General features: G+C 42.4%; 1 protein-coding gene across 1 annotated transcript in view; it reads right to left on the bottom strand.

Moving 5' to 3' along the window:
• fat4 (FAT atypical cadherin 4) overlaps positions 1-26,678 on the bottom strand; it is a gene marked incomplete at both ends in the record, with an annotated part of 111,857 nt that overhangs the window by 50,760 nt on the left and 34,419 nt on the right. The window contains one exon of the mRNA XM_083980035.1: positions 3,872-4,003. Coding sequence (XP_083836161.1) covers positions 3,872-4,003 — 132 coding nt within the window. The remainder of the gene's footprint in view (positions 1-3,871; positions 4,004-26,678) is intronic.

Raw genomic sequence — 26,678 nt, 5'->3', positions numbered from 1 at the left:
TGTTTTTACAAACGGATAAAACCTCAGTCTCCTTGACCTCGGCTCTCATTGCATTACCAGAGACCCGCTCTGAGATCCAGGGCCCATTAAAACAAAACAAAAAAAAGAGGGGGAGAGTCAAGGAGGATGGAGTGAGTGAGGCTCTGCTCATCGAAGGACCCTGCTGTCATCAATCAGAGGCTCCAGATCTGGCAATCCCATCAGCCACCTGGGCTGCTGCCCGGAACCCAACACCCATGGTTTGCCAATTAATTTTCTGATAGGGTTCAAAGGCAGAGCAAGGCAGGTGGGACAGGCCGAGCAGAGAGAGGGGGTGAGGTGGAGGTGGAGGTGGGGGGGCATTAACACTCATTTTAATGCACTAATTTCTCAGACTGGTTCCTTCTGTCTATGTTAAACTAACACATGTAATTAAGATGTTACACACACCACCACTGGTTGCCCTTTTGACCTCTCCACTCAAGAGTCCTGACTCCTTTACAGCTCTCTAAAGACAAGGCTGGTTGTTGGGAGAGAGAGAGAGGGGGGAAAAAAAGCAGGCTGACCAATTAAACAGCAGCGGTCCAGAGAGGAGAGTGTACCAGACTGGAGCAGAAGGAAACTCATTTAGCAGATGAGTGGTTTTCGGGAGCAAGGCTGTTGTTCCTATGAGAGGCAAGAGGTGCGAAGCAGACAGCGTCGGCAGCTTCCTGTATACAGCACCACCACACAGCGAGTTAAGCCAATCATAACACAGACTCCTGAAAAACAAAGCGTTGTCACCGAGAGGCTTTCATATAAAGCCTTTTGAACGTTAAGGGATGGCCCGACCGGCTGCAGAGCTCTGTGCGAGTGTGTGTATGTGTGTGTAAATCTGTTTCACAACAGCAAAAAAAAAAAAAAAAAAAACTACTTGCAGAGGATTTGTAGGCCTCTGGAACACATTACTTCTCATTTTGAGGCTGCGCTTGCTTTCAAAGACTCCCTCCTAAAACACCCATTGTTGCACTTTTCTTCATTAAAATAAAAAAAAGAAAAGAGTTTTCTTTTCTTTTCTTTTCTGTTTTTTTTTTTTTTACCTGTGACATATTTTCCACATAAGGTCAGAGCTCTACTCTCTAATAAAACCTTCAGTCTTTCCAAAAGCACAAAAGGCAGCATATTTCTCTCAAATGAGGTGAGAAACATTTTCAGAGAGGCCTGTACGAGACAAAAAAAGACCAAAGTTTTATATTGATTTTCTTTCATACCTCATGTACAGCCCCTTTCATTCTTAGTTCGGGGGTGGAAATGGGCACAGCAATGAACGGATGCGTAGAAACAGCATTTTAATACTCTCACACATGAATCCCACATGTAGCACTGTTAAATTGGATAGGATCATTATGATGTCTGAATTCAGCCCCGTCAGCTGGCCAACAGCTTGCACTCTTGGCTACTCCGCACTGGCTCACACATGTGGCTTTTTTCTCAACCCGGGGCTCCAATGCGTTCCGTACGCTTAGTGTCAGCGCAACTTAAGTTTCCTGCGCAAGGATGTGGGCAAAGACTTGGCTGCACCCGTTAACTGGCTTCGAGTCGGAGCTGGAATGAGGTGCAGGCTTCTATTTAGCAACCTATTCATGGCAGTGCTGAAGTTTGGAGTAAACATTTCTAGGATCTGTAATTCCTGCAGAGACTCGTCTACAGTCTCTTTAAGTGTCCCTGTGTTTTCTTTTGCATCCGACTGAAGGATGAATGTAGCTTCTTTTGCAAGACGTGTCTCTAGTCTGGTCATTTTTTGGGGAAAGAAAAAAAAAACGACATGCATATACTGTATGTGCATGAAGAGATGAATGCTGAAGTTTCATCCCAGCAACCGCAGCACAGGCTGACGCTCCTTTTCACTTCAGATGTGAGGAAAAAGTGAACAACTGCACAGTTTGATTTCAATACCATATGCTAAACCTTTCAAGATCAAAGCTGTGAATTCTTTGGTGCTGAAAAAAGAAACTAATCAAATAATGTCCTTAAAATCCCCCTACTGAAAAGACTGACCTGTTTCCAGGTCTAAGATTTACAGTCAATATACTGTTTCGATAAAAGAAAAATGGCCAGGAGTGGGACTTTATGTATGACTTTTTCTCACATCGGGAGTGAAGAGAAGGGGGTTAGGCAACAGCTGTGCAATAAAAAACGTGTGGCCTCATAAGTTAACGTTAAATTTGAGTCCATATTCCTGCTTTCTAATCTCTCTCCCCTCCATGGCCTGACTTTTTCCGTTCATTTCCACTGTGTCCTTTGGCATCGGTGAGAGGGGACCGCAGCCCTCGGAGATGCCGACAGGGTCTGCGTTTTCCTCGCTGCAGGATTTAATGTCCATATCCTGCCTCGAGCAGCTCGAGATGAAGGTTTTAACTAATTGAAGGTGATGCTGTGTGATGTAACATGAACTATACGGTGACCGTGGAGGGACTATCAGAGCGGCAGGGCGAAAAAAATCAATCGCGGGCCGCCGCCACCTCCTCCAGGCTTCACGACACCGGTGGCCTCGACACGTCTCAGATAACGTCAACACGTGAGATACAGTAGACTCTATCACATGTGTAGTGAATGATTGAAATTGAAAATATCTCAATTATAATATTCAAAAATTACTGTAAATCAACAGCATGTGACATAATGACAACACACCCCCTAACCTTCACATGCCAACTAGCTAGCCTTCATAACACATCTTTGACAATTCTCTGATGTATTATAAAACTTCTTTTCATTAACTAATGACTCCCACTTCCTAAGATGTCAGAAATGTCCTTCGCTACCTCCTGTGTTTTTATCAATGTTCACTCTGATTAATCACTAATTATCAAAATAGTTGCTGATTAGTTTCTGTCATCCAGTGACAAATTAAAAACATTACTTAACACTTCTAGCGCTTTCTATTTGACACAAGTGTTTTATATCTGATGTAAAAAAAAAAACACATAACCATAAAAACTCTTCCTGTGGCTCCACCCTGCACTTTGCTAACCCCTATTACACATACAGTAACTCCCAATCCACATATTGGTCTGAGAGCGATTGAGGCTGAAATGGGTGATATTTAATACATCTGCGTTTCAACGCCAGTGAGATTTATAAAATTGTATCAAATCAGTGGCACTTAATAAAAGGATACTGGAACAGAGTGGTCATGTTTTACTGCTCAAAGGCTTTAACAGGTCTGAGGTCATTGATCCAGTATCTATCTACAGTATCTGTACAGAGTCTGCATTATAATGAAGAGAGACATTTGCTGTCTTTGGCCCCGAATCTTTGGAAAAGTTTACCTCTTCAATAAAAACAATCTTCTCAAGACTCCCATCTATCTCCTCGTTATTCTTAACTGATGTTTTTACTCTTTTGTTTTATGTTATTTTGGATTTTATCACATTTTGTTTTTCTTGTGCCTGTTACAATCCCATCACTTTAATAATGTGATTTTGCAGCTTTGTTAAAAAAACATATATTCACTTAGTTACCTACTTTATCAAAATAATAATGTATGTGGTATCACCCTTTCCTTCATTATAAATATTACAGGCTTACCAGCTTCCCCAGGGACAGGAGCATTTTCCTACCATGCCTTTGAATAAGTGGTTGTTTTTTTTGTTTTTTTGGCATGAAAATGTTCCAACAAAAAGACGCTAAACGTCGACTTAGCTCTGTTTCAACACTGACAGCTACATTACCCTCAGAAACCTATTTAAATCTATAGTGATTTCTATGTCGTAGGAACAAAAAATTTAGAGCATATTTTTTAATTCAAATCACTCCCAGGATATCAATTCAGAAAGCAGCGGAGCGGAAAACGGCCGCAGAAAAGTACAAAAACACTGTCAGAGCGAATAGAAACTTGGGGAGCTATTACCTCGTCTGCATCCGTGGCTGTTAGCTGCATTATCTTGAAGCCATCTCCGACGTTCTCCTCAATGGTCACATCAAGGATATCATTAGGGAAAACAGGCGGGTTGTCATTGACGTCCTGCAGCGTGATCTCCACCTGCAGAGGAAGAATAAACACCACAGTTTCCGTTAAAGCTCTGCCAGACTCGGCCTGCTACAGTTGTTAAGGATGGCTGCAAACAAAATAAAAAAAATGAAAAAGGCGCCCATTACAGTTGACAGAGCCGCTGCACAATACAGTAAGTGGAAAGTTATTCTCTGACTCCACAGAGGCTGCAAGGGAAAAAGTGTGAAATGTGTATTGATTTTTAACGGTCAGAAAGACGTTATAGTTCTATTGTGCAAGTTTTGGGTAAAACAGTTTGTAAAATTTGCAAAAAGTACAAAACACAGCGAAAAACTTGAGGAGAACTACAGTGATTTTGCTGCTGTGAGCTTTGAGCTTGCTAGTTGATGCATGCAATTATGCATTCAACATATTAATATCAACATGAATAAAGAGACATAAATAAAGCAGGTGCTAAATGAAGTGTCTAGAGGAAAAAGTTAGCTTAGCCCGAGTTGCAATAACGCCAAAAGTCTAAGTGATTGGCTAAAATTTAGCATGGAAAAGCTACCTTTGATTCACGTATTTAACCACATTTAATTACAGATTCATTCATTAACACTGCTCATTAGTTCAAACAGGGCTGAAGAAGAAACAAAGGCATCTGTTTGTACTTCCCTACAAGGAAAAAATGCTATATAGGGTCGGAATTGAGCGATGAGTTACTGCGTAATTTGAAGGGGAAAAAAGCATGTAAAGTTTTTAAAACTGGAAAACAGCTGTAAAAACCCAAATTAGGAGGTGAATGCACTCCAGCTTGTTAAAGCCAAGTGTTGAGAAAAAGTCTTACCTAAGACTAATTTACCCACTTTTTCCTACCTGTTTGTAGAAAAAAGCACAACTACTGTAGATAGTTTTGCTAAAAGCTAACTAGCGGAGCTTTGCAGAGTAGCAGACACTATTAGCTATGCCTTTGACGGACGTTTGAGGTGGCTAAGCTAACTTTATATCACATATTTATTATAGATTGATCCATTAGTGATATATTAATAATTAGTTTAAATAGTGTCGCTCCATAAACTAACACAGAAGGAACTGATGTGTGGGTCTCTGGTAGGCCTCATACACCCCTGTCACTGGAGCTTATGGAAAACTGTACAATTCACAAATTGACTTGAGGCTCTTTTCCATAGAGACATACAGTGAGTGTAACAGTAGAGCAAACTAAACTGCAGCTCAGGGATTTTCACTTTCATGTCGTAGAAACCAAAATAAACGCACATTATTACTTCAGACCACAGACCCCCCATGTGGATGAACGTGGTTCCATGTTGCACTCCGTGATAGGTTGGATTTAATGCAAGACGCAGAGTGGAAATATGTAGATTTATCATTGTTATGCAATTTCAGAATGTCATTTACCTTTTTCTCATATATAAAAAAACCCTTTAAAGATCCCAACAACTCTCTGTCACCAGCTAGTGGCTAATACACTATATGACCAAAATTATATGGACACTATTCTTGCATGCTGTCTTGTTCCTTTTTGCTCTTGATGGCTCTGGCAAGACAATAAAATATTTTTGACAATGCTATTCTTCTAATTCTATGGCAACACTTAAGTGGTGGCTGTTTCCTGTTTGAGTGTAACAATGACCCACCGAACAAAGCAAAGTCTATGAAAAGACTGTTTTAAAAAGTTTACCCTGACCTCAACCCCATCCAGCAGCTCTTGGCTGACGAGGAAAACCAACTTTACACATGTTTGGCATGAAAACACACATTTGAAAAGCACAATAATTAAAAATATCTGATTAATACCAGAGCAATGGTTTTGTATTATATGTTTCCACAGGACTTTCAAGAAACCACCTAACCTATAGCAGCAGCACAATGAGACGATGCAGTTACACAAGCTCAGTTATGCAAATGTCTGAGGGAAAGTGGAAACCTTGGAGACAGTGAGAGTGAGACATTTATGGTTTCAGATGTTCTGCGTCTAGTGTGGCGATATTACATTTCCACTCATATCCCACAACTTAAACTGCGATCCCCTCCGCCTCATCCACTAACCCAAATATGCATTTCAAAGCCAGTAAACACGACTCGCTTTTGAATCATAACAGACATTTTGCTGCGCATTCTCTGTTTATTGCTTCTATAAATATGGAAAAGCCGTGTTTAAATTCTCCAGTGATAGGATCTCCATTAATGTTGACAGTGATTATGGTAATTCTTGTGCCAGGCATAAGATGCCCCCACCTCTCTTTCACAATCCCTTGAAACACATACACAGATGAAACTAGGCATTATAGCGAGGAGAAATAGGAAATGGGAAAAGAGCAGTTGTCAGAAGTCGACAATGGCTGCAGCTTTTTTGTATTTTGAGGCAACATGAGTTTCCCAGCAGGCATCTAGAAGCAGACAATGGGCCTCAAGGCCGAACGACCACCAACGTATTCATGCCCAGCTATTGACAGGAAAAGCAGACTTCACGTGTCCCACAAATCTGCTTTTGCGAACCAACAGAAGGAGGAAACTCTTCACAACAGCTGCTGCCGACTCCTTTGAGAAAAAAAGTTTAGATCATTAAGGATGACCCAGAATAAAAGGGGCTTGAGGGGGGGGACGTGGCTGAAATTGTGTCACACTGTCAAACTGAATAAAATATGCTCCTTACTGTTTACCACTGTGACACCGCCGCCGCCGCTATACTGCTGCAGCAGGGGCAAGGTCACAATTACGACAAATCTCATCACTGAACACGTATTCATTTGCGCCGGGACAAGGATGTTGTCCTCTTATTAAACCGACTCTGAGCTGGTGTCTGTGTGTCTGCATGAGTGGAGATAATTACGGAAGAACAAGACAGATTATGTCCGGAGCAGCCAGCGATGCAGAAGCCGTACAAACACAGCCACAATGACAGCGGCTCTCGACTCAACTTGCGCCTGAGCCGGGGGACCGGGGCAAAGTCAACAAACAATGAATATTTATCTCCCACCCAGTGTGTGTGTGTGTCCCCTTGATGTGTAAATAATGCAAGGCCCACTTCTGAGGAGTGAACTAATTAGGGTAGAAGTGCAGTTTTGAGAAATAATTACGCCTCATGCTTCCAGTTTGCATTACCCAGGCTCCCACGGGACGGGAATATATCAAAGAGCGTTGGTGAAAAATTCATTGGAGGAAGAGGAAGCAAGGTCAGGAGGGGAGGGGGGTTGGGGGTGCAGGCCAGAGAGAGGCAGTAAGAGCGGTTTTTGTTCCCTCTACCTGTCTGTGGAGGACCCAGACTGCCCCGGCTGAGGCAGGTGAAACACATTAGTTTACAAGGTAAAAGATTGTGTTTCACGAACTACTGTTTCAAGTTGCAGGTGCTGCTAACTGGCTGCCAGGGTTTTATTATTTATGGAGAGGTATGAATGATTCACGCGTCAAGTGGTTCCTGAGCGCTGTCGATTATGAGACCTTAAGTGATGGAAGGTATTTGTCCAAGAGGTTGAAGCTGGAGTCTCGGTACTCAGCAGTGATAAATTAATCCTGTCGCAAAAGATTCCCAGAGCTTGCATGAAATACGAAGGAATGACAGGTGGGATAATTTAGACGTCTGAGCTCATGTTATGTAATCTAGTCTCCTTTCGCACTCATAAAAGTTAAATTTAAAGGGCTAGTTCATCCATATTAGAATGAGACATTTTTCTCCATGCAGCTCTATGCAGATAGTTTTTCTTTTCTTTTTTTCTCTCTCTTTTGTGCAGAGGGTTCAATATATCCACGTCTGGGATTTCTGCAGTGACCCCAATATAATGGTGGTGAATGGAATCTCATTTCATTTGTGGGGCGAGAATCATGGGAAAGTGCATTTAAAAAAAAAAAAAAAAAAATCAAAAACAACTCGTCTTCCAGAAATAATGTCCCATTTATTTTGGATACTTTACAGACCTCACTGGAGCTACTTTTCTCCACAGATATAAAATCCTCTATGAAATCCGTTGATACTGAGGTCCGAGGATTTAAAAAGCACCACACATGAAACTCGGTTCACTTCTATTGACACTTGTCCAGCGACTTTTTATCCATAAGAAGATATATCTGTGGTTTTAAGAAGTTAAGACCATGTTAGTGTAGTTTACATGACCTCTCTCAGCTTCTCTCTGGAGCTTTAACCACAGGTCGGTGTCAGCCAATCAGGAGCGAGGAGGCTCTGAGTCTTTAATCTGATCGCTGGCTGCCTGTTTTCTGATTTATTGATTGAATATAAATAAAAGTTATTTCAGAGCTGAGTGGTGGATTCAGGTGGGCGGGGCTTAGGGCATTGTTGAATGTGTTGAATGTAAACTTTATGTGCTGCCATTCTTGGCCAGGTCTCTCTTGCAAAAGAGATCTTGGATCTCAATGGGACAAACCTGGTTAAATAAAGGTTATAATAATAATAGTATACTGTATTATTGTGACATCACAAAGTTGCATAAGTCCTGACAACTCATTTTAAGACTCTGAATAACAGCCATGTGCATTTCTCTGTGAACTGGAGCTTTGATACTTCCTCAGAATTAATATTGAAGCTAGACCTGTTTTATAATCAAAGAGGACATGGAAGTTTCACTTTATACAATATGGGAATATTCCCCTGAAGAACCATCAAAGCGTTGCTGCAGCTCCTTTCATTCACATTTTGTAATTCTGACACTCCACATTTATCCATCTTTAAAAAAAAAAAAAGACTTGCTACTGGAAGCAAAACCACAGACATCAAAGTACAGACTTTTACCTCAAAAGTATCAGGATGTACTGAAATAAATTTTCCGACGTGTGAGGAGAAACCAGAGTTGTGGTTACAGCTGACGGTGAAAACATCACCTGCATCATGGAGAGCAAACAAACTCTTTTGCCGTTTCCCCCCCAATATCTAAAAAGTGGAAGTAACCCCAGTTTTCATATGTTTCCCACTTTAAAAAAAAACACTTCTCATACTTGCAGTCCTGCCAAATCCTCTGCAGACAGAAGGACCAGGGGGAGAGTCACTGCAGGAGCGAGAGATGTATTATTTGAGCGCAATCCCGTGTAGGCTGTGCACATATTTTGTCAGTTACCGACTCAGTTGTTTTTAATAACCGGTAGAGGGGTCTGATTAATTAAGTGAGCGATGGTTTGCATTACAGATGAGTAATACAGTGCATACTTTGCTCCATTGAACACCATGAATCTCTGAGTGAAAAGGTTGAAATTCACATCATTAGCACAAACATTTCTTCCAAAGCAGAGCTCGCTGGAAGACAAAAAAAAAAAAAAAAACTCACACTCACACACGATGTGACCTCCGAGTGCAACTGATGCAACACTTGGCCTGTAAACGTTCAACTCATCTGATCGTAAAAAACCGGAGCAGGGTGCGCCGCCTCCTGCAGGAAACAGTCATTTCACTATGATTAAATGTCTCATTAGTTGCCGTTGACGAGTCGGGGTCGAGGGTTGGGGGGAGGAGGGGGGGGGGCACTATAGACTTCCAGCTCTCGTTAGACTCCGCGGCCTCTGAGATTGAACGATTCCACTTTGCATCATCCGCTTTCGCCCGATGTGCACACGAGCGCACGAGGTCGTGTTGAAAAAAATTTGGAAATCACGGATCGATTCCAAATATAACACTTCATCATAGAATCAAAGCCTGGATCATACGCTGTTAAAAGAAATGACTCAGGCTTTTGGCGCAGTATAAACAGTGAAATGGCACAAAGGAATTTTTGCAATGCTATAAAACAAAGTCAGCACCGAAAGGGCTTTTTGAAAACGTGCTGATTCAACCGATGTATAATAAATAAATAAGCAAAACCAATTCAATCTGAGGTATAATTTGATGTTTGTTTACAACGACATGATGGTTATCTACGGTTACACTGGGTCCGGTGCCTTGTGTAACGTGAGGACAGTGAGACTTTGAGGCTGAGGAGGGTTGAAGGAGCGCTGGTACAGCTTGGGCTGGTTAGCGGCGACGGGCAGAGAGGCAGGAAAACATAACCCGAGTGCCCGATTGCTGCGCCCCCCCCCCCACCCCAACAGGAGCAGGGGAGTCATCACCGAGCACTTCTCATATTCAGACGGAGAGGTTGCATCCCGTCCAAACTGCTGACTGACTGACTGCGAAACCTTCGGAGGAGCCGCACCCATGCAGGTCAGTAAGGACGAACGAGAACAAACTCCTGCTGCAACTGCTTCCGCAAAAGGAGAAAGAGTTTTTTTTTTTTTCTTCCCACAATCATCCTTTTACCCCAAAGTCCCTGCACTATTTAGGAGCCAGAGTACATTGTATGAAAGAAACTGTCATCCCCTCAACTTTGGGAATGGATTAGTGACCAGTGTCTAGAGAGAAAGGCCAGACCCCAGGTCTGTGTTTGCACTGCTGCTTGATCTGAAAACCGTACGGTTGGTGTCATCTGCGCACATCTGATGAATGCCCTGCTGTGTTGGAGAATTTGTAAAAGTGGGACTGGGAGTGATAGAGTGCCACATTGGACATAATTCATCCCCTGCAACTCGGGGAGACAAAGACCATTGTTACTTCACTTCATCTTCACTTCCCTTCCTACGTCTCCTTGTGGTCGTTCCGACTGTTTAGATGTAACGTCGTCGACTCTCGGCTTTAGATTTATGGAGTTTAAGAAATCCACGACTTCTCCCGGGTTCAAGGACGCTGGTAGAAATACTATTTTGGCTCCGACTTTTCTTTACAACAAAGGGAAACACAACTAAATAATTAAGACAAGGTCAAACTGATCTCTTCCGTACGGCTTCTTTAACACGTGTGCGAGTCGCAATGGCTCGATCTGTCAAACAAACGCCTGCAGAGTAATTCATCTCCCAACCGCAGCCCGTGAGGCTCGGCAAAGTGCAACGCGCGCTCTGGAGACAGGAATTTGAGCACGCCGGAGATGGGAATGCGCCCGGGAAAAGCAGACAAAGCTGGACGATAGCCAAACCTCAGCACACACTGCGCGAGAGAGAGAGAGAGAGAAAGAGAGAAAGAAGTCAGGATACGATCATACCCCTCTGCATCAAGCCCCCCCTCACCAAAAAAAAAAAAAAAACCTTCTGCAGTCCCATGGAAAGGAAAAAAAAAAAGAGCAAGAGAAAGAGACAGACAAAACAAAACAGGAGAGCCTGCAAACGATCACAAAGCACCTTGGCCTTATGTAACCAACAAGGGGAGAGAGAGGAGAGACAATGTTGGACAAGTGGTTTTTATAAAGGGGATCACTGTCCTCTCAGTGGACCACTTCACCGACCGTTAAAAGATTGTTTGTCTACAGCAGGCCCCTTCAAGCCCTCTGCAAATCCCTGCCAAGCGAGGTTCCCTCTGAGCATTTCTGGTGGGATATATAATCCAAGAGAACGAAATAACCCCACCAGGTCATCTGGACCAGCGCATTGTTTCACTGAAGGCTCGCGGGCGCGCAGACATCTCAGTACACAGGAGAGTGGAAACAAATCATGATGGATTGCCGTTTTTAATGGTCCCATATCCGGCCGTGTGCAGAGAACAACTGGGGTTCTTCTTCTTCTTCGTCTTCTTCTTCACCACCGTAACTCTTTCCCAATTACTCCTACCTGGGAGAGTTCGACGGAAAGTTTAATTAGACCTTGTGCAAGATCAGAGTAGAGATAATGGAGGCGAGACAAGATTTAGCTCTCCTTGAAGCCGGAGCACAATTCAAAGCCATCATCGGAAAATTACCATAGCCTATTAAACGCAGCACGTTTCTGCATCCGCGGATTATAAGGTTAGAAGAACATCAAAACAAGCATTTTCTCCTTCGTGTGAGATGAAAGGTAAAAAACAAAATAATTAGCCTATTTGTGAAAACTATGCTTTGAAGATGTAAGGACAGAAATGTATTTTGTTTTTTTTTATCAGTTGTCTGTCTTTCTTTTTTCTTTATAAGACTGTTTTTTAAATAAATGGAAGGAGACCAGAACTGGAGTCAGCCGTCTACCGGGCTGCATGTTGGTGCCACTGGCTCTGCGTCAGTCTACGGCCTTATCACTCCGCTCTCTCCACAATTACCTCCAATTACGGCATTCAAACCACGCAGACCATGGAAAGGAGCGAAACTGAGAAACACAGCACTTTGTAATTGCTCATAAAAAAAAACTCAAAATAGATCAAAAACTATTTGATTGTTTGGGTTTTTTAATCATTTCTGGGACTAAAAACCTTCAAAATTGAGATGGAATACACTTATTTTTCTCTTTTTTCCCCCAACACTGACGGCTGCGAGTACTATGTTGCCAAAAAACATTTTACATTCAGCATGAGATAAGCTCATTTGTAGTTTTCAGATAACAATGACAACTTTTCGGGGGCCTGCCTAATGCTAATCTAGATGGAAATATACGTTTGACATCGTTTTACATACGGATAAGGGGCGCGGGAATGTTTTTCCAGACTGTAGATGAGCGTGTAATCCTTCAACTGATATGAAAGAGAAGGAAAATCCCCAACATCGGAGATACGAGCTTCAGCTTTCACCCGACAGCTGCAACATAGCACGTCGCTCGGAGTTTAAACGAAGCAGTCGGAGCCGTCTTGACCTGGATCACTTACTGTACAGCATTAAAAAAAAACTGAGCTTACAGGTTAATGCATAAATAACGTCACACTCTGAAAGGGGTCATTTCTCACTTTAAGTACATGCACTTTTCTTTTTATACCTTTGTGTACTTCACTCCTGGATCACACTCATGCTTAAATAAGAGATCTGAGCGCCTCTCCGATCGATGGGCCAAGAGAGTCGTATTATTTTGATGCAAACTTAATTTGATTTGTCGGGAGCCGTCATAAATACGGTGAAAGCCGGGGGAATGTTGTTCCAAATGGCCCCGGTTTGTAACGTTCAGGCTTCACCCATCAGGAGGATTTGAACAGATAAACGCTAAATCTAAGTGAGATACAGTAGATATCAAGCATCTTCTTCTAAAGCCGCTGTTGGTTTCCAAGACTTCTAGGGGAGGCTTTAAAGACTATTATGGCATCCATTTCATAGTTGCTGTCAACCGGTGATAAATGCCTGAGATTTACAGGAGCTGGGGGGGACAGAAAAACGCATTAGTGGAAGATCTCTGTCTGGATTTGACCTAATTATTAAGAAGTCACATCTGTGATGACATCCCACCCCACTACCCCCCCAACAACCCCCAACAACCCCCATGCAACGAGCTAATTCTGCAGCCTGGATATCTAGGCTAAACAATTAGCCTACTGTAATGATGTTTGGAGCTGATTTGATTATCAATTCATTAGATGTAATTTCCATTCTGGTTATCAGACAGCATCAAAGATATGTTCTAATGTTGTTCCCAGACTTTGACCCAGCTGCTATAGTTATAGTTTTGAAATCTTGTCTGCTGTCAGTTTTGGGGCCAAGAAAAAGACAAATTGTTTCCACTGTCTATTTGTATATCAGCAGATTAGTGAGACTGATATGTAAGCCGGTTTCTATACAGACCATAAAGTCAGAACTAAAGGTGATGTGAACTCATCAGGTCACAAAGCTAAGACTGTTTACTTCATTCAAACAAACATGCGGAGAGGATGAATCAGGAATTTGTGTGTGTGCGTGTGTGTGTGTATGTGAAGGTTGGTGTGTAAACCAGCTTTAATCCAAAACAGGACCCGGGTTGTTGTGTGAAAAGCCCCAGGCACCCCCCGCAGCAGCAGAGTATGTGAAAAACACCCGAAAACATTAACAAAGGGAGGAGTAACAGGGTGGGTGGTGTGTGTATGTGTGTGTGCGTGTGTGTGTGTGTGTGTGTGTGAACAGGCGGGGGAGAGACGGTAGTCGTACTCGTGTCTGACCTCTGCTCCAGGAGGAAACCTGACAGCCACCCACAGCTCCTGCAGACCAAACTCCACGCACACAGGAGCCGAGGTGACGATGGAGGACGAAGGACAGAAGTTTAGATTGTGTACAACTGCAGCCTGTTGTTTCGTTTTTTTTGTTGTTTTTTTTCAGGGATGCCATGATGATACATTTTTCTCGGTATGAACATTTGATTTCTTTGTGCTGCAACAGTTCTGCACCATTTCATTTTATCATTACGCTACAAGAAATTCTCTTATAAGAATTCAACTATCTGCGGTAATGCTCCCTCGCCAAGTCTCAGTTGAAACGATCAAAACCCACAGATCTCATATTATGTTTTCAATCAGGAGCTGGAGCTGGGAAATGATGAGCTCAGTCACTGCTGGTACGTTTACAGTCAACAAATCCAGCCACCTCACACTTCTGCTGTTTGTCTCACTGAGACGTCAGAGCAACCAGCTGCTGTGTGACAAGTTGTAGCGTATAACCAGAAACTTACTTTACATTTTATGCAGATTAAACAATTGAGAGAGTGTGTTAATTATAGTTAGATGTGTTCATAGGTAGCTACAGTAGCTGTTCCCATTTAGACCTCCCAGTCACAATTAGGGAAAGCAGCACTTTTACCATGTTCAAGGGAAAACTAAAAGCATGGTTACAAGCAAACCAGACATGTGACCACCTGTAACCTGTATATAACAACTTCTGGGGCACCATTTGAGTTTCTATTTTTCAGTTAATTGTACACAATGTTTTTTGTGTATGTCATTTTGGTTCTAGAAGTACTTACATAATTACAATTATGTATAGGATCTACACACTTCTGCTTGTGCAACTACAATGGGCATCATGCAATACAACCTGTCCCTTTAAACTGATGTGCACTTTAGGGCATCGTGCAATACAACCTGGTACCTATGCACTCCTGTACTTTAGCACTTATGCAGTTTATCTCCCAGAAACTCTTATGGTCCCCCATTGAACGTGTTTGTCAATATGTTTTTTATTGTCATAGTCGTCTTGTTGTCTTTTTGTTGTCTACATTATTATGTGTACTGTCATTGAACTGTTTTTATGTATATGGGACTCCGGATGGAAATTAGCACTTTTGCTACAATCCGGCACATTTACATGTTTTTATGTCCGTTAATGTGAACTGTCCCATCCAAATAAACAAATAAAGTCAGTAAGTAAAAACCAAGTCTTCATGCTATCTTAGCTAACTGTCCCTTGTTTCCAGTTCTACATTGACCTTATCTAATCTCATCTAATCTAGCAAAAATCTCCCTTAAAGTCACATGATATACTTTGTTCCATCATCTATGACGCAATGTAGCCTTGTCTAGCTCTTTAATGTTTGTTTTATATCAGATTAACTGTGGTTTAGCCTCAGATGAACCAGTAAACCCACTGTTCGATACCTGCAAAGCTTCAAAGTAGCAGATACCTGTCGATGATAATAATACAACATCTCATAAAATCAGAGCTTCACACCATCTAATTTTACCCCCCATCCAGGCAACAACCCTTTCTTTCTTTTTTAGCCCCATCGTCATGAAGGCTACTGCTCTTTTTGGTGCGCCATACATCTGCGGCGGTCATTTAGGCCTCAGCAGGAAACAGCTTGGCAAGAAAACCTGATCTGAAGACATTCTGAGGGGCAAAAAGAAAGAAGTAAAAAAAAAAAAATGACGGAGAAATGTTGATGAATTTAACATGAGGTGGCGTAAAAAGGACTTCTGCCAAATAACTTGACAATGAGGGACAGTTTCCCCCCGCTGGGGCCATTCATGGAAACAGACTGGAGGGCCTCGAGATGGCTCTGCTCCTCTTTTCTCTTTCACACTCACACAGACGTACAAATGGGTGAAAATGTGAACCAATCACACGGTAGGATATGACAAGCGCATTCATACATGTGGCCGTAAAAGGCACCAAGCTTCCCTTCAGTGCCGCCGCAGCAGCACACATACCTCCACACGCACTTCTTCCACGCTACACGGAGGTCTAACAAGGCTCCACATGTTTAACTCTCTCTTATTATCATGAAGATGGGCTTTTTAGAAGTACCATCCATCTTAATTAACAAGCCATTTGTATGCACTTCAGCCCCCCCCGAGACAAAATAGCATGGGAAGAAATCCTGTGGCCAAAAAAGACAAATTCTAGGGCTCTAAGACATCATTAGCGGATTAAAAAAAAAACTTCAATAGCCTTCCCATGTTGCCTGCACATTTCATTATCTCCCACTGATTCCCAGCTTCATCCTTTTGCACTTTTATCCAGAACTTTCTCCGGCCTCGCTCGTCATTCCTTTGGAGTTCCACATAATTTGAGGCGCTCTCTTCTCAAAGTTAAAGCACGACGGCCATGACATCAATGCATCACTGTGTGGAAAGCAAAAAAATATGAAAAAATAAAAGAGCGACTGACGTATAGCATGTCGCTCTGCGGCTACTGAAATGAGCGAATATAATTTCTGCCTTCAGACGTCAAGCACGAACAAACAAATGTCACACTCAATACGTTCTGTTTTCTCTCACCGGTCCCACAGCATAAAAAAAAAAGAAAAAAAAAAAGCGCCGCAATAAGAGGAGTTGTTGAAAGATCACTATTTTATAGTGGCTCTGTTTTGGCAGATGTCTGGCGTTTTCAAAATGGTCACTAAAGAGTGTAAGTGTATGTGTGTATGTGAGTCTGTGAGTATGGGGGTCTTCCCATAGGGCATATGTCTGCAAAACAAAAAGGAAATGTTTCAAAAACAGCCTTACGGGTGATTCGCTCTCGCAGCCATCGCTTTTTTCTTTTCTTCTTTCTTTCTTTTTTTTTTTGTTTGGCGGCACGCTTGAACGCAGCTGAATAGCCAAGAGACAATTCGTCTCAATTCCCCATTCAGGAAACCTACAGAGACTATTAATTGTCAACTCATAAAGGGCCCATAGACGCCCCCATGAGAGAGGAAACAGCTCATACTCTTAAGACTTTTTTTCTCACTCTCCTCTTCCTTTCTCTTGGTTTCTCACTATCATCCATAACACCTTTAGGTTTTCTCCAGGGTTTAAAGGGTCAGCGCGCGAGGTCAGGAGGTGATGATTAATTCCGCAGAGCAGTTGCATTGTGGGAGCTAAGGTCAAAACCCCAGTTTAGCACAAGGGTGTGATTTGTTAGTTGACCTCTCCAGCAGCCCTGACATGTACTTTGTGCCATCGGGGGGAAGAAGACGAAGAAGAAGAAGAGGATGAAGCAGATGACTTCTGTTCTTCATTTCTATCACTTCTTCCTTTAAATAAATCCGCCAGACTTTTACCCCCCTCCAAAAAAAATAAGAGACAGACCGCCCGCCCAGACAACAGGACTTGTGGGTATTTGGGAATTTGACAGAAAGAAATACTCAGACAACAAAAGACCAATGCTGTCCTTCTCCTGCTCTGACTTGGGAAGTGAAACCAGCAATCAGCAATCACTCAAACAAAGGCCCCTCTTAAAAAACACCGAACAACCAAAAAGTCCGACAAAAGTTGGTGTTTTCTAGCCGGGGAGTTGTTTAGTCTGGGCGCAACAGCAACAACAAAATTCAAAACTCATTATCAATATCTGCGGCAAACAACGTGGGGATGAAACCTAAGATACACAAAAGTATCCGCAAAGTCACTCCACGCCCAGGCGAACACACAAACACAGCCCTGACAAGTGACATATTAATTCAACATTTACACAACATTTTAAACAGTGCGTCCAACGGAGAAGAGTGGCGGATCGTGTTCGGCACCAAAAATCTTCATGAGATATGTTTAGACAGGACAGCGCCGGATAACACAAATACACAAGTTTCTTCTTTGGGAAACACGCAAGAGAGGCTTATCTTTAGCTTTCGTATCCCAAGGCACATACTGTACGGTGTTATAGAATAAGATCTGTTTTTTTCTATGTGAGTGCACTGGACAGTTTCAAAAGGACGTCCTCCTCATAATTAAAAAAATATTTACCCACAAACTGTCTGCACCACTTTCGTGCCTTGTTATGGACTCCGGGAAAAAAACATCGGTACGACCACAAGCTGTGCCAGTATCACTACCATACGAGCGGTTGCGGACTCCACGTCAGGAAATCAAAACATTGGTCTGACGGTTGCACGTCATCCAGGGCAGTAGGGGGAAGAGAAAAAAGAAGAAAAAAAAGAAAGCGACTAAGGTCTAAGCCTGTGGACGTCTGGTCGGTGTCAGTCAGTGCAGAGGGGAGGATTTAAGAAGGGCTGCGCCAGGGTAAAAGGGCTTACAGTGTCACATATGATCTAGTCACCGACAGGAGCAGTCACCACCTTCACCTCCACCGGCATGCATGGACGTAACCAACCACTTGGCTCCACAAAAGGGTGAGAGAGGGAGAAGAGAGTTGGGGGAGGAGGTGAGAGAGTGGAAAAGGGGAATGAGGGCAGCAATTGAGAGACCAGAAAAAGACAAGTGAGGCCCTAAAGTCAATCGGGCCTCTTGTCTCTGCTTCTTTTCTCCCTCTTTATTCTCCCCTCCTCTTAACCTCCCTTTCTTTCCTCCTGAACCCCCCTCCACACTTTTTTTTTTTTGCAGCTCCCTCTCTCAGCTGTACTGCCGCCTTTGTTCTATGGTGTTAGACCAAACATGTTGTGCCAATACCAGCCCTTTTACTAAATATCACATATCATAGGTTGGATGCTTCATTCCCCAACCACAGCTACAATAATGACTCATCAACATCATTTTAAAAAAGTCAAGCTAATAAAATCTGTAAGTCTTTTTGAACAGTCCCACCCTCCTGCCGAACTAAGTGGTTTATATTTACATGGATCCCTCATTGTATTACGTCCCGCCTACATCCTGTTTCTACAGGAAATAAATCACATTAAGGAAGCAATACTTTTTCTTGCGACCTTAAAGGGGCACTCGTAAAAAAAAAAAAAAAAGGAGAAAAAAAAACTATCCACCTATGCACAAGGTCAACTTAGTCTTTTACTACCCACTGCATGTGAAAGCAGTTGCATGTGTGAAATCTGTGGAGAAAGAAACCCCGGATGATTTCCGGTTTAATCTTAAATTCGGTTTGAAAAAGCTAATATTTGATAGAGAGTCTGCAACTGGGAACATGGAGCTTAGGAAGGATGAGGGCATTTAAAAGCACATAACGAGGAAGAAGAGTCAAGAATTCCCCATGATGACCGGCTAAAACAAGCAAATCCAACCAGAATCCCTAAATATAACATGATAATGAAGACATGCAGCAGGAAAAAATGTCAGCTCTTGGCAAAACAAACATGTTAGAAACCTTCAATATCCACTGTCAGTCTCACTAATGTCATGTCTCTCTGGTTTTTACTTCGTCCAATCTCTTCCCTACCCTCGTGCACAGCCCTGCAGACTCCTCTCCCCTCTCTGGGTCTTAATTCCTGTTTCTATTTTTCCACTGCACACGAGAGCTCCTCTTTCATTTGAGATTCCTTTGACATGTAGCTCAGGTTTCTAGTAAATCCAGCAGCGGGCCACCACCGTTAATACCCGTTTAAACAATAGCCAGGTCATTAAGAGAAATAATAAAACAATCTACACCAAAATAAATGCTACTGTGCTTCCCAAACCCCCTCTGTGTAATTTAGCAGGCCAGACGGTCCCACAGTGAGGGGTTTATTTTCCATTACACTGATATAATTTCCATCTGACGCGAGGCTCGGTTCGTCGGTGAACCATTGAATCCTCGTCCTTTTCCCAGGCAGAGAAAGGTTTTTGCTGAGCACACACTCACTCACCTGCCTCACATTCACACAGCTACACACATTCACACCTGGGAGCTGCCTGGCCGGTGCAGGCACAGCCATCCACTGTTGGCAACTGAGAGGCTTTATTCAAGCACTTGTGGCTTGAATAAGCAGTTAAGTGCTTTTCTCAAGGGCAGCTAAATGTTATTTATTGTAGAGGTGTTTCTCATTCAAGTTAGTCTCTTCACGTTTTCCCAGTCAGCGCACAGATTCAAACTGTGACTGTGTGGTTCAAGTTGCTGTAGCGGTTTTTTGAACTCAGCACAATCATTTCATTGATTTTTTTTCTTACATATTCAAACGTTTAAGCATAGAGCTAGGGAAATGTGAAAATTAGAGACAAAGATTGAGCCCTTCTTATTTCCAGTCTATTTTTTGTTACAATAAAAAACAACAACAAAAACAAAAAAACATAGGCTACAAGTGGCACTGGAAACTTAAATTGCATATAAGTTAACAACACTAAAAATATAACTGAAAATGTCATTGTGCAAGTCATGTATAACCAATAACTGATGGTACTGGAGGTAAAGCACGCTTGACTTTTCCTTGACAGCAGTGGGCTAAAGTGGCTAATTTCCCTTATGTAGCAAGCTGCCCAAGCCCAATAAAAGGCTAGCTGTTGAGACTTAGCACTCTCTGTGGCTAGCTTTTTTAGTTGTAAGTAATTTATAACCAGATATTAATCATTTTTGGAACTGCTTATCTTTACAGTCAAGGGCTAAAATGGCTAATTTGAGGTTAGCATGTTACCTAGACAGCCCTCTTTCATCAGGAATCTGAGTTAGCAAGATACCTAAATACACAAAGAAGCTAACCTAGCACTTTCTTTTGTATATTTTAGCTTCTAAGTCATTCATAATCATTACCAATAATCACTGACTACATTGGTTTGGGGTTAAAACAAATTAAATATGAACCTTCCCTTTACCACAGTGTCCTGTAATGGCTGCGGGCTAACAAAAAAAAAGGAAGCTAGAGAGGGCGCTGTGCCTTTCACAGTCAATCTAACCTCACTATATAATACAGTTCTTTGTCACTGTGCATAAAGCAACTCATGCAAAAAAAAAATTATACTTCTGAGGAATGTTTTCATAGTTAAGGCCCGACACTGCCTTTCAGAGAGAGTCTTTCTAACCCTTTAGCTACCGCCACTCTGTATGTCTCCACATTGTCTAGGAATGCCTTTGCATTGCACGGTAGCCCTAAGACTTGGTAGGCCAAAAGAATCTCTCCAGGCCAGATGGTTTGGCCGGACAGCCAGAGGCCTGGATTCCCACGGAGGAAACACTGAAGCTGGAGCTTTTTTCAGTTACGCTTCGAGCCTCCCTGCCGCACTCTAATGCCATGATTCAAACTCATTGGGCTGCGTGATGTTTAATTGAACCACAAGCTGTTAATCCAAGGAAAGAAAATCAACTAATCCAGATTAAGGTCAGACAGACGGGGGGAAGGAATTGTCAAAAGCACTCCCTGGCCTGCTTGTTACCTTTACAGATCGGGCTCATTACTCGAAAGCCAAACATGCTCACGTGAAACAAACACCAAACGGACCGGAGGGGGGGGGGAGTTTGTTGCGCCGTGAGAAGATTTTGACATAATCTCACACCAATGACTGCTTGTTTGTTTGTTTTCTGCTGAACTAAGGATCTGAATCAGGGGGGAAAAGACTACTCTGACCCATGAATGGTGTTTTAACAAGAGGAGAGAGTTGTTAGGTGTGAGAGTTGAGCAGACAGAGGGTGATACGATAGCGTTAGCAGATGCAGTTGGCAGACATATCAGCTCCACTGCTAAAACCTCCTTATCTAAGACGTAACGCAAACACACACACTTTCTCACTCAGTACTTTTTCCCCGAAAAACATACGTCTACAGTTTATCTCCGTTTCTCTTTCACCGTCTTTCTTATCATCTCTCTCTCAAAAAAGAGGACAACCGGGCCAACGGCGTATCTTCATAAACGCGGCGTTGACAGGCAAAATTCGAAAATAGTTGCTCCGTTGCTCTGGTGACAATCCTGTTCTCAAGAGAAAATTGCAAGATTGTGTCATGTCTGTTCATTAGATCAATGCAACAGCGGGATATTTTGGCCCGGCGGTGTGTGTGAAAGCATAAAAAAGCGAATGCATCAATACAGCTGGACCTTTCTTTTACACTTAAAGTGGAGGAATCGACTTTGAATAATAAAAAACATTCCAGAAGTTTGGATCAGAGTTTAGATCAACTCGACCCTATTTGACTATTTATAAGCAACACACTGATTTAATAGTCACAATGGTGCAATTGTATAAAGGCATTTAAAAGTGTATTTATGTGCAGTGTACTAGTAAGCAACTTTATACAATCATAACTGTAATTCACCATATTTTCATTAAATATTGTCTCCTTATATTGTAGTTTAAAGGCCAGACGTGGCTCAATAATCCTCATACTGTGATAACTTTTCTCAAAAAGTTTCTTCCCTACAAAATAAAACTTTCTACACTTTGGAACAAAAACTTTCCATTCGCTAAAAATTCAAAATGAGTCTGAGTCTGAGTCTCCAACCTCAGATCAGCGGTCTCAGACAGTCCAATTGAGACACAGCCAGTGGGACTTTTTTTTTTTTTTTTTTTTTTTTAACTTTGAATGGATAAAACATTTTCTCACACAATCACAAATCAGTATCATTAGTTTATATTTCAGTTTTTCGGTTTTCCTTTGTTTGTAGGAGTTTATATGGGTCCATCAAGCCATCAAGACATTGTATTTGATATATTGTGTACATATATTTGATGAAAGCATGAACAGCAATTCTTATAATTCCAACTCCAGGTCCAAGAACTAGCTTTTTCAGGGACTTTCAACCGCTTCACATGGTCTTCATTTGGAGGTGGCTTATTTGTATTGGACTTTGCAGTGATAGTACTGTATGTTGTATCTTTTCTACATTTTCCTACTGATTCTGTACCTCAATTAACAAGTTTACTTGATCCCTCTGTGGTCAAACACTGACTCATGGTGTATTTCTGTGTTTGGAGCTCTGAAGGAAGAAATCTATTCTATTTGTCATGTTGTATACTCTACTAATGCCAACGATTAGTTCATGTTATTAATGAACAAACTTGGTTTACTGCGTCACTCTGAGTAACTGCGGACCATTTTAGCTCTGTGATTAGAGTGTATCATGCACAAGGCCAGATCTGAAAAGGTCTCGTGGCGCTGTGAGGTGCTTTGGATTAATCTGTCAAACAATGACAAATGGCATCAAGTGCTGTACTTTGCATTCTCTGGCTATTACTGCATACCAGAGGGGACTAACTAGTAAAAGAACCCAAGTATGTGGGGGCAAGACCATGGTAATGTAGCATACAGGCAGCCAATACTGAATGTAGACCCTTAAATGTAACTTTATGGTTCGTTCAAGCCAGTTACCATGGACAACACTGGTTCGCATTACGTATAATGTACTGTAAAGCTACATTGCAATAAATTAAAGCAGTAAACCTTGAAAACGAGCTTTGCAAAATTCCTTATTTAGCTGACTCAACTGTACATGTTCAGAAAACAATGTTAAGGCTTTAAGGTATGTCAACAGATGGTACGACTGCTCGATAATTTACAGTTCAGGACGGTCAAGCGGTGCTCCAGAGGCAGACATGGATAATGCATCCCACACTGTATCCCGTACGGCACTTCTCCACACACCACTGAGTGATTTCAGGTGGGCTGGACACTAACATTTATCCACAATGTCTACGTTTTTTCTTGGGGCAGCGGGGTAGAGAGAGAAAAAAAGAAGAGGGATCTAAATCTGACTAGGCAGCTGTGTTTGGGAAAGGAAACTATTTATCAAAATCGGGGATGATGTATGCCATCCTCTCCGTGCTGAGCCGAACCTTAGGGTGCGTCGTCTCATCTACGACCGGTCTCATCTGCAACTGTTCTCAGAGATCCATCACGACCCTCACAAGACAGATCCGGGCGCTCCGAGGCCTCCGCAATTAGTGCGTCAACAGCTGGGGGGACCATTAGACACTCCTGGGTGTTTGCTTCATCTCCTTTGTTTAGAAACGGCTGAACGGCATGGACAAATACGGGACCACTAATGAATGGTGTCTGTCACTGCGAGTGGGAACGCCTGGGCCTGGGGAGTCGGAAAAGGGGGAGAACGTTTTCTAAGGGGGACAATGTGAGATTTCGGGGTAGAAATGGCGAAGGAAAGGGTTCGGAGGGGTGGTGGTGGTGGTGGACGTAGGGGCTCGATGATGTCAAACAAAACTATGGAGGGCCTTTTGGAAAATGTTATTAAGATGTGTAATTTTTACAGATGTTCATTATTCTTTGGCCAGAGGTTAAGAAAATAAGTGGTATTACAGTTTTGCCGTTTTGTCTTTGGAGAATAGATCACTGGCTGAAGTCTTGACTATGAGCCATTCGAGGCCACTGCACTGTGGTGCGCGTGAGCCAATTAGACCCAAATGTGAACATATAGCACCGCACTGGCGAGATGAATACTCTATGTGTACGCTGAATGTCTATTCAGAGCACTTAAAGTAACCCAACGGGTCGTGTTACCGGTGTTTGGCTGGTTACGACGCTTCTGAGCTCAATCATCTGCATCGACGCCAAGTTCCCATCGCTGACATCAACGTACACGCACGCAGACTTTACAGGTAGGATCCAAGGAAGGCAGCACCGTGAAAGAGCCAGAGTGTGGGAGTCTGAGAACTGTCCACCTTATCTTAAAGAATTAAGATAACCCAGAAGTGAATCACTCAACATGGTCTAAACCTAATCTAAGCCCTGGGCTGACGTATTCTGCGTTATCTCACCTACACTCACAAACACATCGTGCACACACTCACACACACACACACGTATAAAAACAAACAATGATTACACATGCCATTTATCCTCAATAAGTCAAACTGAGGGCACGGTACAGTGTATGCACACATGATAAAACCTTTACCCCAAATACCCTAAATGTGGTTTAGTCTGCCTTTGTGGAGATAGTAAGAGCGATGAGATAAAGGCAGGAGTGTTGTGTGCACGTCGCTGCCAAGAGAACGACAGTCATCAGCTTTTTTTGTTTTGTTTTGTTTTGTTTTATTGGGCAGATTTCAGGTTCAGGTTGTAAATGTAATCCATCCAAAGAAGAGTGCACTCCTCTCTGCAACAGACTCCCCCTCGATGTTGTTATTGGCAAACACCGTGGAGCTGGCAATCGAAAAGAGTGATGCTATTTTCTGTTAAACAGTCGTTTTTCTCTTCTTTTTTTGTTTCTCTCTTCTCATCTATTCCTGAAATGTTATACAGTAAATATGTTGGTTCTTCGGTCGAATGTGGGCTAGAAATCGAAGGCCTGTAATCAGTTTTCCAAACCTCTCCGCCTTCGCTTGGCCCGGCTGTTTATTTCTATCTTGATGACATTGTCCAAAGTTGGTTCATGTGTAAGTATGAAACGTAAAGACTTCCAAATCCACGCTGCTGTATTATGATTAAAATGTATGTATGTCAGAATGAGCCTGCTCTGTGTTACCATCAAATATAAAACAGCAGAAATACAGAGTATAAGGATTAACCTTCTCTCCCTGTGTGATCAAGATCTATTCGCTGAGTATGGGGATGTCAAATTTTAGGGTACTACATCTTGGTCATTTTCCACGCATTCCACAAGTGTAACACAAGTGTATTTATACAGCGCTGCACGCTGGCCATAATCTATGACATGAAAACGAATGGGATAATTAAACCACTATTGACACTAATTAAACGTTCTCCAGCATCCAGATTTAGAAGATAAACAGAGCTTAGCCAGATTTAGTTCAAACTGTAACTGACTGTGGCCATCGTGTCTGTAAATCAGCTTTACAACCAGCATTTGGGATTTACAACCTAAACCAATGCTACTCACCACTGGAGGCTATATGCTCATATAATACATACTATAAGTGTGGAGATTAACAGCAGAGAATAAAAAGTTTGAATGCTGCAACGCCCCACTTCATTTTTTAAGAAAATATTTGAGATCCATGGTGGGCTCGTGGGGAGGGGAGACAACAGCTGGCTCAATTATCCATCACAACAGTGTTTATAAAAGGCAAAAAATAACCCAACAAAATAACTCATCCGTTTACCGTGATGTCGAGAGTCATTTATTCAGAGAGAAATGTGACAAGAGTTTTCAAATAGCGCCTTTTCCCCCATTTCAGAACAAGAGGTTTCAAAGGAGGAAAAGCTTTTAGCAGAGACCACTTTCACAAATTACTTGGAGGATTGTTGCATGGAAAAAAAAAGATGCTTCGGACTCAAGTGAGGAAGATCTGAGATGGCACCAAGAGTTTCCAAGGCAAACTCCACTTCTGCTTTTGCAATAAACTAACGCACAGCACAAGAAAAAAAAAGAAGGACACTGAGAAAGTGCAGCTGAGGCTGAAACCTTGCAACAATCCAGAATACGGACATGTTTTCTGTCTGTTTTTATTGTCTTTTGTACAAAGGACGCACTCCACTACTTTCCCTTCTTTGGTCTTTACTTCTAAATCAGGAAAAAAAAAAGAAAAAAACTGAAGAAACAAACAATTCCCTGAGTCACAATGTGTCTGAGACAATACCCAGTGCCACTGCTCAGTGTCAAACCGCTCGGGGCCACATCTGACCGAGGCGACACGAGGCTGAAGGAGGTCGTAAAGTTAAGTCAGCAGAAGGAGGGAAGGGAACGAAACACAAGGGTGGGGATTGTTGGAATCCACTGAGCGCAGCCAGCGCAGCTTCCTGTTATTTGTTTTGTAGTAAATGCTGAGTCTCAGGGGGATATGACTGACCGTTTACTGCTGGACACAAGTCGCCGTCTGTCCTCCGACCGGCCTCTGTTGTCTGGTGCGACAGTGTGTTTGAAAGCACAGGTATGAATGTAGGACAAACTGTGTACGTGTCTTTGAGTATTTCATGTTTCTGATCTAGGTTTTTTCACGTGTGTGTCTGTGTTTGTGTTGTTTTAAAAAGTGAACAAAGACTGAGGTTATATCTGAATGGTAAACACGTTCCATGTGTGCCACTGTATACGCTGCAATTCTACCTCCAGACTGAAGAGGAGGTTAATG

Source organism: Trachurus trachurus (genome assembly GCF_905171665.1).
Source record: "Trachurus trachurus genome assembly, chromosome: 10".
In the NCBI taxonomy this organism is placed as follows: Eukaryota; Metazoa; Chordata; class Actinopteri; order Carangiformes; family Carangidae; genus Trachurus; species Trachurus trachurus.
Note: the sequence above shows the minus strand (reverse complement) of the source record. Positions and strands in the feature narration are given on the sequence as shown.